This window comes from Sipha flava, unplaced genomic scaffold (assembly GCF_003268045.1).
Source record: "Sipha flava isolate LNK unplaced genomic scaffold, YSA_version1 35a_pilon_pilon, whole genome shotgun sequence".
Classification (NCBI taxonomy): domain Eukaryota; kingdom Metazoa; phylum Arthropoda; class Insecta; order Hemiptera; family Aphididae; genus Sipha; species Sipha flava.
This window is the reverse complement of record NW_020273058.1, coordinates 931,180-944,230: the sequence shown is the minus strand read 5'-3', so window position 1 is coordinate 944,230 and position 13,051 is coordinate 931,180. Positions and strand designations below refer to the sequence as shown.

At 25.1% G+C, this 13,051-nt stretch overlaps 1 protein-coding gene across 12 annotated transcripts in view; it reads right to left on the bottom strand.

The window, feature by feature from the left end:
• Positions 1–13,051, bottom strand: part of LOC112687625 (peripheral plasma membrane protein CASK) — a 74,218-nt gene that overhangs the window by 55,147 nt on the left and 6,020 nt on the right. For 11 of the 12 annotated variants that reach the window (XM_025560430.1, XM_025560433.1, XM_025560431.1 and 8 more), the window contains exons 2-11: positions 8,212–8,324; positions 8,047–8,152; positions 7,754–7,831; positions 7,509–7,684; positions 7,319–7,393; positions 4,212–4,387; positions 4,022–4,144; positions 3,756–3,957; positions 3,567–3,685; positions 2,992–3,174 (exon numbers count right to left, since the gene is read on the bottom strand). In XM_025560430.1, coding sequence (XP_025416215.1) covers positions 2,992–3,174; positions 3,567–3,685; positions 3,756–3,957; positions 4,022–4,144; positions 4,212–4,387; positions 7,319–7,393; positions 7,509–7,684; positions 7,754–7,831; positions 8,047–8,152; positions 8,212–8,324 — 1,351 coding nt within the window. The remainder of the gene's footprint in view (positions 1–2,991; positions 3,175–3,566; positions 3,686–3,755; positions 3,958–4,021; positions 4,145–4,211; positions 4,388–7,318; positions 7,394–7,508; positions 7,685–7,753; positions 7,832–8,046; positions 8,153–8,211; positions 8,325–13,051) is intronic. The other variant, XM_025560441.1, reaches the window with a different exon arrangement.

Sequence of the window (13,051 nt, the reverse complement as noted above, 5' to 3'; positions counted from 1 at the left end):
CTTTTAGTGATCATTTCGGATGAATCATCCACAGTGAAACATTGAAAATTTAAACAAACAGTTTATATGCTTCACTTTAGATGATTACACCCTTTATTGTGGAATGGTATTATCATTATTAATTATTTATTATTATCATTAATAGTTATAGATACCAATGATAATAATTATATTCTATTATTATTATTTTTTTTATTTAAGTAAATAGTTTGTTAGTTAGTTAGTTTTGTTAGTTGAATTACTTTAAGTCATCTACTGTCAATCCATCAAAATTTAGCTCAACCACTATTTCATTTAAAGCTCTGTCCCTTACTACCTAATTTTTACACAAACCATAGGCATGAAATTATTTTCATTGTAAAATAAAAACAAATTATACATACTTTATTCTTATATTCTATTACTTTGGCGATTTCCTATTAAACTAAGTATTAATGGAATGTGGTCATCTTTCCATTTAAAACTCATTGTACTTAATAAAAATTGGTTTACACGTCTTATTTAAACAATTTCAACTGTTACGACCAGGGCTCGAAAGTTGTAGCACTAAAAATGTTATTTTTAAGCTCTTAAAAACTCTAAAATATGTGCTATAAATAGCAAGCAAAATCAAAAAATATGCATTTATGTTGAAAAAATTATAAATTTATTAGAAAAAAAAAAATTAAATGTAATTTTACAAATATTTGGGCATGTAGACGTTTGGACTGATTGAATTATAAACTGAACAAAAATGTTAAATTAATTAAATATATTTGTAAAAGTTTACTTATAATTAAATTATTGTATTTATTCAATAACTATTAGTACATCAAATTGTCGATGAAAAAATAAAATAATTGATAATGTCTATTTATTTCCAATAATTTAAATATTTTTAAAACTAACTAATTAAATCATTATTATCAGCAAAATGTGATTATTTCCTGTATTATGTGAAAATATACCCAGAAATAGCACTATAAACCCAAAATTAGCAAAATAGCAATAAAACCCGTAAATATGCAAAAAATAGCAAAATTAAATGTTGTGTATGATATCCAAATAATTTGACACATATTTGTATCTTGCTTTGGACGTTCTAGGATGAACCAAGAAAAATATACATTTGCTAGAAATTCCGAGCCCTGGTTACGACTAATAATAAATAATTATTATGTATTGAAAGTGTTGTGATAAACTGATAACCATTTACCGCGATTCTCATATCAGAGCAAGATATCAAAAATAAAAACATATATTTGAACATTCACTGATACTGAAGATGAAAGTAGTGTTTCCACAATTCACTTTTGATGATTCGACATGGATTATTCACTCAAAACGAAGAAAAGTTGGACTCGACCGAACTTCGTTCATCGTTCAACGAGGATGATCACTTCTAATGATTTAATATTTAAGTTGTTCATTATTTATTCACTTTAGATGATTCATCCAAAATGATCACCAAAAGTGAACGATGTAAACGCAGCTTAACTATAAAATTATAATATAATGTTATATTTTATTTCAACTATCGACATTATTCAAATGTTTATGTTACAAACTACATGACTCATTTAACTTGATACTTATACTTTCTATTTAATTAAAAAACTTAGGGATAAACTTAAAATTAAAGATTTTTCCTAGTTTGAGATTATACATAAGTTCAAATAAATAACAAAAAAAAAAAAATTACGTAAAACTTAAATCAATTTATTTTGAAATGTATATCTATAGTCCCTCATAAATATTCAATCAGTTAATATAAAAACTATACATCCACAAATTATTAGATGTAATAAACGTATTTCCAATACAATTTTAACCTTTAAACATAAAACATGTATATTTTATATTGCAAGAAATTTAAAATATAACAATAACCTTCAATAAAACTTTTAAGTAAATAATTAAAGAAATTGTATAATAAAACAACATAAGAAATGACCACAAAGGATTAAAAAGATATTAGATAATAGTAATTAGGTAAGTTTTTATGTTTTAGTTTGATATTATTACAAAATAATTTTAATGAGACATAATCACCATTAATCTTAGATAGGATTTTATATTATCAAGGGTCTATCTAAGATAACACTATAAATTCAAAAATTACCTTGAAGGGGAAATACTATGCAAATTTTAGTAAAGAAACAGTGAAGGATTAATGAACATTCTTTAAAATTAGTTTTAATATTTAAATAACAAAAATGGAATAGAATTTAAGCTACTTTTGTACCTAAATATTAAAATTACAATCACAGGAAACCAGACCATGGGGAAAATGAGAAAATTCTCAGTAGATTATTAATTTTTTTATATAAAATAAGTGTCATCAAAATAGGTAAATTTGTATACATAAGCATTACCCATATACTTGCATATATAACATAATTATGCTTTTAATTTTTTTATTTCGATGAATTTTAAAATAGTTAATATTCAATTTTACTATTAAAAATACCTTAAAATTTAAATAAATAATTTCATATAGTAGAATAATTTAATTAATTGACATTTAATCAATGTATTCTAACAATCAAAAATAAACCTCTTCTATTTTTGATCTAAAAAAAATAAATAAACAAATATAAAATTAAATGTAGATCATTTTTAGACTATGGTCAATAAATGCACATTTAAATACTTTGTTGATACATACAATTAAGTAAAATGTTTAGATCAGTAAAATTAGCATAAAATATTACATGTTATACACAAATTTAACTTGTAATACTAGTCTCCCAATAATTTTATAATTTTTAATTCATAGCATTTTAAGATAACCTAAATTCATAGAAAAATACAGGTATTAAATGAGAAACCAAAAGACAAAAAAAATTAAACATAGTACTTATTCATCAATTTTTCAACTATCAAATTGAATTTAATAAACCATATTAAACTTGAAAAATATATTAATATTAGATAATAAAAGTGCAATATGCTAATAGTATTTATGATTAATAATATACTTGTTATCAATATAATGTATGAATAACTTACCTTTAAAAATGGTCTTGTTAATATATCTCTAAGCTGGCCACCATCGTAAGCTGTCTGAGAATGGTTTGGTAATGTAGTGAGTATATCCAAGACATCATGTACTAAACTAATCAAGTCTTCTGATATAGGTACAGATGGCTTCTTTTCCAAATCAGTCCGGCTAGAGTTTATGAAATGATACAGCTTTAATACAAACAAAAAACATAATTTTAAAATTATATCTCTCAGCAAATATCTAGAACAAATTCAAAAATATTAAATGCTTAATACCCTAAAATTAAATTAAATAAATAATTAATGATGATAATTAATATTAATATAGTGTTATGTATGCAATAATAATCAACATAATTACATAATAAACTATAGTAATATATGTGTAAAATGTAAACCTACTACTCATAGTCATACATCTTTTTGTTTTTATTTCCTATATGAAATTGTATTATTAAATTTCTCGAAAAAAATAAGTAAAGTATGGTTAGAATAGATGATTTAATTACGTAAAATTATATAATATAATCACAATTAAATAAAAACATATAATAACAATTCAAAAACAAAGAAATACTAACTTCTAACAGTTTACACAATTGTTCATCATCTAATAAAGGTAAAACAGTTTGTGGGGTATCAGGAAGTGCTTCCTGTATACATTGAATATCATCCAATGAACTTAGAATAACACCAACAGCTAAATATCAAATATAAAACAGATATCAATATTATCTTATTTATAATAAATATTTATTTGATATATTTACCTGAATTACTAATATCATCATCACCAAAATCTGAAAACTGTTCAATAGCGTTAGAATTTGAATCCAAAGAAGATTGGTAAGTCCAGCGTGGCGATGAAACTGCTGCCATTACAGCTCCACGTAAACGTCGACGACTATTATATATTTTCAATTGTTCTACTGTATCTACCAAATGTATTTTAGATGCATTCTTATCTCTTTCCTAACAAGAAATTGTTTAATGTTATATGACGACAAAAAATTTAAGATATTTATCAAATAGTTACCCTCAGCCATCTGTGATTTAAAACATCCTGAATTGTCAAACGTTTCTTAGGATCTAAACATAACATCTTACATATAAGATCTTTAGCAGCTTCACTAATAGGTTCCCATTGTGGTCTATTAAACTTTAAAATGAAAACAAATTAAAATTAATTGTACTAACAAATCACTGATATAAGATAAGTAACATACATTCAATTTAGCATTACATATATTGTGGTAAAGTCGATCACCAGTCCCAAGAAATGGGGTGAGGCCAGATAAAAGTATATGTAATATAACTCCAGCTGACCAAACATCTCCAGGTTTACCATATTGCTGTCTTTCTACAACTTCTGGAGCCATAAAATGAGGAGTTCCGATGCGTCCTATAAAATAACATTTTATTTTTTTAGTGATTGATTAATTATGAAATAAGCATTTTTAATGCATACATTTTAAAATTAAGCAATCAATCATTTTTTTTACTAAGTAAGAATATCATCAAAAAATCATAATAGTTAATGTTTTTCCTTTACGCCTCTCAAATAATTTAATGCAACATCTATATTTTAAACATCCATGGATATCTGGTTAGCTTTATAATAAAATGTATGATAGGTTATATCCACCATACATTTTATTAAAATACAGTAAATTCTTGTCATATCGATATTCAACATTTAAAATTTTATAATACCTTGAATTAAAATAATTATCCTCTTAAAATTATTAATACTTTATCAATAGCATATTTTATTAAACTCAAAATCTTCTTTATTTTTTTATTTATCAACAATTTTTTTTCGTTTGCCATAACAAGAATTTATAATTAAAATGTTTATTATCATTGCTTATTATTTTTAAATATAAGTAATTTTTTTTAAAAAATTTAAATTTTCAAAAGTACTTTCAATGAGAAATTATATTAAATAAAGGCTATACAATTTTACTCTATATTAAATTAATAATTAAAAGTGAAAACATAAATACAACCAAACATTTTTAAAATGAATTTTAATAATTCATAAATAGTAATAATATTTAATGAATAAATTCTCCATAGTAATATAATACATTTTATAATATCTATATAGCAATGTTATAAATTCTGAGTGGGGCAAAATTTGTTTTATTCTATAAAAGTGTAACAATACAGAAGGTAATTTTAAAAAGTAAAACTTTAATAATAATTTTCAAAACGTGAATATGTACTTGAAATTTGGAAAGTAACAATAATCATATTTAGAACTTAAATAGTTGAACAGGAGTTTGATATAATATAAGGTGATATGATTTGAGTCCTTTAACTATAAGTGTTAAATTTATATTAACAGAAGAGTTAATATAATATTAATATAAGTTAATAACAATAAAACTTTGAAATAATACTCAAAAAAAGGACTAAAGTAAATTTAAGTTATAAACAAAAAATCAAGCAGAAAAAAGTCCTATCTTAAAATTGAATGTAAAGGAAGTAGTTTTAAAAGATGCTCAGGCATTTTTTTTTGTTTTTAAATTAATCATGCATTCATTCGTCTAGATTCCATAAACATTTATAACCAAAATTGTTTAAAATAAAATTTATAAAAATATAATGTAAAACAAAAATAACACAAAACCAAACCAAATTGGAAACACAATAACAAAAGCATATTAGTAAAGCTTTACTGTGTATTGAAATAAGAAAAATTGTATCAAACAAAACATAAAATTAACCAATATTATTTCCAATTATCTTTCTTCTCTTATCAATATATTAACTTGCCTAAATTTTAGTATTATAAATATAAAATAGACTGATATTGAAATTTTCAATCACCAATAATATTTTTATTTGTATTGTTTATATTTCAGGTTTAATAAAATACATAAAATACCTGATACATTTAACCATCATAATTAAATTAGTTGCTGCATTATATTTAGGACTCAAATGTATTCAAGAATTTAGAAATATTTTAAAATTTACAATGCTTAATTAATAAAAGATCAAATTGAAAAATATACTTTTTTTTTAACAAAAACTTTAGTAATCAAACATTTTAAATATTTTTAACACCTTTAAAAATAATCAAATAATAATAACTAGATATTTTTGATCTTTTTAAATATATTTTAATATTCGTTAAACAAGGTAGTTAAAATGTTAAGTAAACCAAATATCTTACTATCTTCAAAGTTCAAGTTATTCAACTAAATTGTATTTAAAAATAAAAATAAATTAAAATCATGCTACACTAATATTAATGTTAATGATAATAAAATTACTAAAATGTTTATGAAGTAAATAATAACCATATTGATAAAAACTCATATAAATATACCAAGTTTTTAAATTTAGCTTAAAAAAAATGTTAATAGACTAAAATGCATACATAGATACTGAAATTACTCAATGTATTTCAGCTATAAAATTGCAGATTTTTATTATAAATAAATAAATAAACCATGAATTAAAAAAAAAAAAAAAAAACGATTTATATTAAAAATCTAAGTTAACACAATTTTTGAGTATCTAATTGTTCAAAATAGTAATTTAATAGCTATTAAATTGTTAATATCTAATTTATACTTTAAATACCATTTTGATACTCGGCAATTTCCAATTTTTCCAAATCCGGTAAATTATCATAGGACATAGGAATGTGTGCTAAAAACATGAAGGTGCAACATTGTACATAATAAAAATGTGTAAAAAGAGAAATTTTACATTTATAAAAATTTATTTTCTAACCCATGCAAACAATAACTAAATGTATTAATTTATGTTAATTAAAATCTATTGAACTACCTTTTTTTTCATAAAAGCATTCATTTTTAGTTAAAAATATTCAATATTTTAAAATTACCTCTAATTTTGAATTTCCTAGTCGTTCAAATTATAAATTAATATTTTAATTTACTGATATTATCTTTACAGTAACCTTAATGCATAAATATTATAGATAATTAAAATCCATAATGGTAATAGCATAGTTTTATTTTATAATTAATAGTAAATTTATCTTATTCTGAGATTAAATTTTTAATCATTATTTAATAAATTAAAATTATAAACTACTTACAATTTTAAAAATCCTGAATAATTTATTTTTAGGCAAATAATACAATAAAATAGTTATATATTTATGACTATAATATTTTAACATTTTTAAATAGTTAATATTATATCATTTTTTTCATTTTATGGTTTATAGTCATATTTAAAATTATTTAAATACCCACTATAGTGTTTATTGTAAAATTAAAGACTAAATTAATGTACCAATTAACAACACCAATATTCCATAATTTGTAACCCATTTAAGTGCTCTTACCCTGTCTGTCTGATTGTAAATAAACTTGGCCGTTAGCACTCAAATTGGGTCGGGACAAATCATCAAAACTTTTTGCTTCAAAAAATAAAAACAAAAATGAAATGAAAACAAAACAAAACAAAAATAAAACAAAAAAATAAAACAAAAACAATAACAGTCTATGTTTATTATGTCATGATGCTCCAATTACCTCCATTAATAGAGCTTCCATCATGTAACTGTATAGCAACACCAAATCCTCCGAGTTTGACTGGTGCTGAATTCTCTTTTGTAGCCAATAAGACACAATGAGGTTTAATATCTCTATGAATAATGTCATTGTCATGACAGTATCTAATTGCTTCAAGAGTTTGTCTCATATAATGGCTACAAAATAATTAGTATAAATACAATATTCTACAGAATATTATAAAAGAATTAAATTAAAAAAAATACCTAGCTACTGCTTCGCTATAAACAAAACCAGCAGTTGCTCTACGAACAATTTCAAAACAAATGTCAGATCCATCCATACTGAAAAAAAAGAATATTTATATTTAAAATTATACCTGTAACTATTTTATAAGCACATATGTGAATCTAAAAATATATACATTTATTTCTTCTTAAGATTTGTGAATGAATTGAAAATTACATACTTATTAAATTAATTAAACTATAATACTATAATATATTAACACATTTTTAAGACAAGACTACATAAACTATAAACATATTAAGACTCTTACTATTCAAAAACCATATAAAGCATTCCTTCAGAGCTGTATGTTTCTAACAGTTCCACAATATGAGGGTGCTTCAACATGTGACATATTGTAGCTTCTCTTTTTAAGTCTACAATAAATTTATATTTAATTTATAATTATAATTTAAATCAAAAAATTTTCATATACCTGATGTACTTAGACCAGGACTTGATGTAAAACTTGCAACATCTACTATTTTAACAGCAAATTGTTGACCAGTTTGACGATGAACACATCGTTTCACCAAACTAAATGGTCCTCTATAATAAGAAATTAATTATTAATAATATACTAATCAATAGTAGAATAAATTATTTTATATAATATTAACAGTTACTAAGTGACTTAACTGTTCGTTTACTTTGTTCATTTGCTTAATATAATTAATATGAAAACATTTATTTTGCAAAATGTTTAATATATTAGAAGAGTGGCTAACATATAAACTTGGAATAGATAATTGTTTGAATTTAAACTTTATTAATGTCGGTAAGAGGTTCAAAGATGGAATTTTATTTGCTCATTTATTAAAGAAGTACCAAGTAATACCTGTTTCTTATGGTAATAACTTTAAAAAGTCTAATTTTTATGCTGTTTGTTTGAACAATATGAAAAACATAAACTTATGGCTGAAAATCTTGGACATTAAAATTGAGGATTGTAGTATTCATGAAATAGCGTGCGGCCAATCACTTGCAGTTACTAAACTTTTGTATCAGTTGTACTTTAAATTTGAAATGTCAAAACAATACCAAGTATTTGGTAATAAAACTATTAAGGTAAATAAACAATTGCAAACAAATATAATGGCCAATTTCAGTAAAAGTAATGTATCATGTAATTTATTTAATCGAGAAAGAAAAAATGATAAAAAAATAGTAAACAATCAAAATTCATTTAATGTCCCCAAGTTACTTTGTGGCTCAGAAGATATTCAGAATACTATTACTTATTTCACCAAAAGTACCAAAGCAAGTAAATTCAACGCTTTGGATTTTATGCAACACAATTTGAACAATTTTTCAAATTTATTTGATGAGAAGTTAAATAATAAATTATTTAAAAGAGAGTTAAAAGAAATGTATAAGGAGCAATGTATGAGTACAATGTTAAAAACAATAAATACTAAAGAAGATAATAGTATCAAAACTGATAATTTAAAAAATAACTTTATATACCAGATAAATAATTTAGATTTCAAAAAAAATTTTTATGATAAAAGCACAACTACTATACAAGTAAATATATATAATGAACACAAAATCTCTGAAAATATTAAATCTGTATCTGATAATTTCCCATATTTTTCACAAGAAGACTTACAAACTGAAAATCCAAAACTTAATAATTTAAAAACCAAAGGATCTATAATAACACAAACTTCAAATGAAATTGAGTATACAAATTCTGTAAATCAAACAGCTTTTAATGACTATTTGCAGCATACTGGACTTTGGTCTTCTGAATATTTAAATGTTTGTCCATTTAAAAGTGAAAAAAAACCTTCTAGCAATTATTGTAGAAGATGTTTTAAATTTTGAATATGGCATAAGTGAAGTAAGATTTATAAAAATAAAAAAGACAAATTTTGCTGGGGTGATTGATGTAGTTCAAAATACAGAAGTAGTTCAAATGATGAAAAATAACTTAGAAAATAGAGAAATACTAAGTTTTACAGCAGATGATGCAGTGTCAGCTTGTTTAAATGCCTATAAAGAAGAAATAAAAATCTCAGTAAATAAAGGTGAATTATATCAAGTTTTTGATGAACACCAAATTATTACGGAAAAAAAAAGAAAATTTAGTAAGCAAAAATGAAGGTATTTATTTAAAAATTTAAATAATAAATTAAGTATTATAAAAATAAAATAGTACAATAATTTATATTTTGAATTAGCATTGTAGGTAAATATATAAAGAATGTCTCCCATGTTTTATCTATACTTATATCAGCAGTTAATAATGAAATATTTTTGACTTTTATTTTTTTAATTGTATTTTGTGTTAGAGAAACATATACCTATATAACTATTAATAACATTTTTATGTTCACCCCTTAATCACTTTAAAAAATTACTTTCCAGTTCTCAATGTACAAATTTCATTATAGTCACATTATGTAAGATATTATTCTAAAAACTTTAATGTAACATATGCAAGTATCTGATGAATATTTCCTTAATAGCCATTTTAATTTCTAGAGAAGGGATATAAAAATCTTTTAGTTATATATTTATTAAAAGTAATACATTATAAATAATTATTTTTAGTATGATATTGTTTTAAAATTTATTATAACATGATACAATGTTTAATATCCATGCAAAATAATTATTACCTTCAATTGAATTGGTATGTAGTCAATAACAAATATTTAACAAATTTTTTGATATGATTATTTAAGATAATAGTTTAGGTACAAATACTAAACCATCAGGATATAATATGTAACTCATAGACTGATAAAACAATTTTATCATTATAATGAAATATAATTTTAACACAATAAAACCAAATTAGAATACTAAACAATTAAAAAAAAAAATTACAACACCTATATGGATATCACGTTTTGTATGTGACTAAATAATTACAACAAATTAAAACAATATAAATGGCCTAAGTCTCTGGACATTTTTTTTTTTTTTAATACTATATAATTAAGCTAGTAAAATTATAATATAAGTATATAATAATAAAAAATGTTCACCTATTAAATAATAAAACAGTCCATAAACTATAGAATACCTTCATCCATTGTCACTTATCTTGGCTTCAAACTCGACCTCAAACTGAGATGGGTTCCTCACTTCAATTTCCTTAAAGGTGTAATATCTTGTTGGTCCAATTTTCTCCGGACCATAACTGGCGCTAGCTCGGGGTCACATCCTTCTAGCCTCCTTAAAACCTTTAACGCTGTCATCAGAGCTAAATCTGATTATGGATCTTTCCATTACAACTATGTCTCTAATTCTCACCATAAAAAAATTAACTCCATTCTGGCTTCTTGTCTTTGTACGATCATTGGTGCCTTGCACTCATATCCTCCAGTCAGCTTAGAGGTAGAAAGAATGTTCTTGTCCCCCCTATCGAAATAAGAAGTTGACGCCTTGTTGGGAAATTTCTGCTTAAATGCCTATCTTCACCTAATCAATCTCTCTTCAACACTTTGGCTTCTATCAAAACTTCTTGGATTTACGTACCTAAAACACTTCTCATCCTAGCCTCTGTCGCTTTCTCTTTTTCAAATTTTTCTCCATCCATTTATTGTTCAAACCTTTGGTTGCAATTATATGACATTCCGTACCTCACTTTAACCCATAACCCTCAAGTCATCATCTCACCTAATTTCCTTGGTTACTCCCCTAATGATCTATCCTCCCAAACTCTCTTGTTGATTTCATGTTTAATGATTTTGTCCTAATCAATTTCCCACACTCTCTATTAGTCTTCACAGATAGTTCTGTTTCGCCTGGCTCTGCGAGCTTCTTCTTCTATATTCCTACTCTGAATATTTCCTTTTCTGAAAAATTAAACTCACTGACATCATCTTTTACCACTGAATGTTATGCAATAATTAATGCTGTTGAATTCATCTTCACTATTGGTTCCAAAACCTTCCTCATTATCTCTAACTCACAGTCTTGCCTCCTCGCTCTTTCCTCAAGCTCATTCAATCCCTCCCCCATTCCTTTAATTCTCATCATAAAATCCTTAATTTATTGTATTAGCCTCAATGATAAAATCGTTAATTTTTTATGGGTTCTCAGTCATGTCGGTATAGCCGACAATGAGCAAACTGATCTCCTAACCGTTTCCCCAAAATTCTCTTCACATCCTTCCATTTCTAAAATGTCTGCTTTTAATCTCCTTATTATTCATCGCAAACTCCTCTCCAATGCTTTGCAATCTACTGGGTCCTCCTTACCACATAACTTAGCCACTTGGCATAGACATATTGTTCCTATAATTCCTAAGTTTCCATGATTCAGCAAAATTAACATTTCTAGGCACCTAAAGGTAGAGTTTACCCACCTCTGTATTGAGCACAGTCTCCTTCCCCGTCATTCTTTCAAGCTTTCCCTTAGTTCCTCTCCGCTCTACACTAGTTCTCACGAGGATTCAATGTGATTTTAATCAAATTATATTTAACTGTTCTTTCCTTTACCTAAAGCTATGGTTTCCTAGAAAAGCGATGCCGTTATTTAACGTTAAGTGACGTCACCATAACGTTGTCTATACAAACTATCGTAGTGGGTTTCCTGGAGAACGTTGAGTGTCATCGTAATCGGCAAATGGCGGTGCTGCGAGTTGCATGACGTCCGTCATAACGGTGATAAACAGTTGTACAACGTTTTTTCGCTTGTAGCGGTGTGCATTTGTTTATACGATGAATGGAAACGTGACTTGGACGAGCGAAAATGATGTACAATTAATTGACTTAAGCGAAAGTGTTAAGCGGAAGTATTGCCTAAATTGTTCGTCATTACAATGCAGATGGCAACGCACTAAAATTTAAAATGCATCCTCATCCACGATTTTTAAAAATCACACTCTCCTCTAAACGATTTTTTTTCGTCTTCTGAGGACTCTTCATCATCCAAATATACTAATAATGCTATGTCCAAATCGTCAATCTTCCATCAGTGTACGACCTACCACTCGAGTAAATACTGAGTGACGATTGAAAACGGTCGCACCACTTTCTAGGAAACCACAGCTTGGTCACCGTAAAAACGGCCGTTATTAACAACCGTCAAATAACAGCCGCTATATAACGGCACCACTTTTCTAGGAAACCATAGCTTAACAGACAACTTCTTTTCTCATTCTTATCTTTCCTTGATTATATAACTCCCGACTCTAATCTTATCATTCATTCCATTATTAATTTCATCTATTCTTCTGGCTTCCTTATTTAATTTATACACAATTAATTTAAGCTAATTTTTAACAATCTTTATGCTTAAATAATCTAATTGTATTG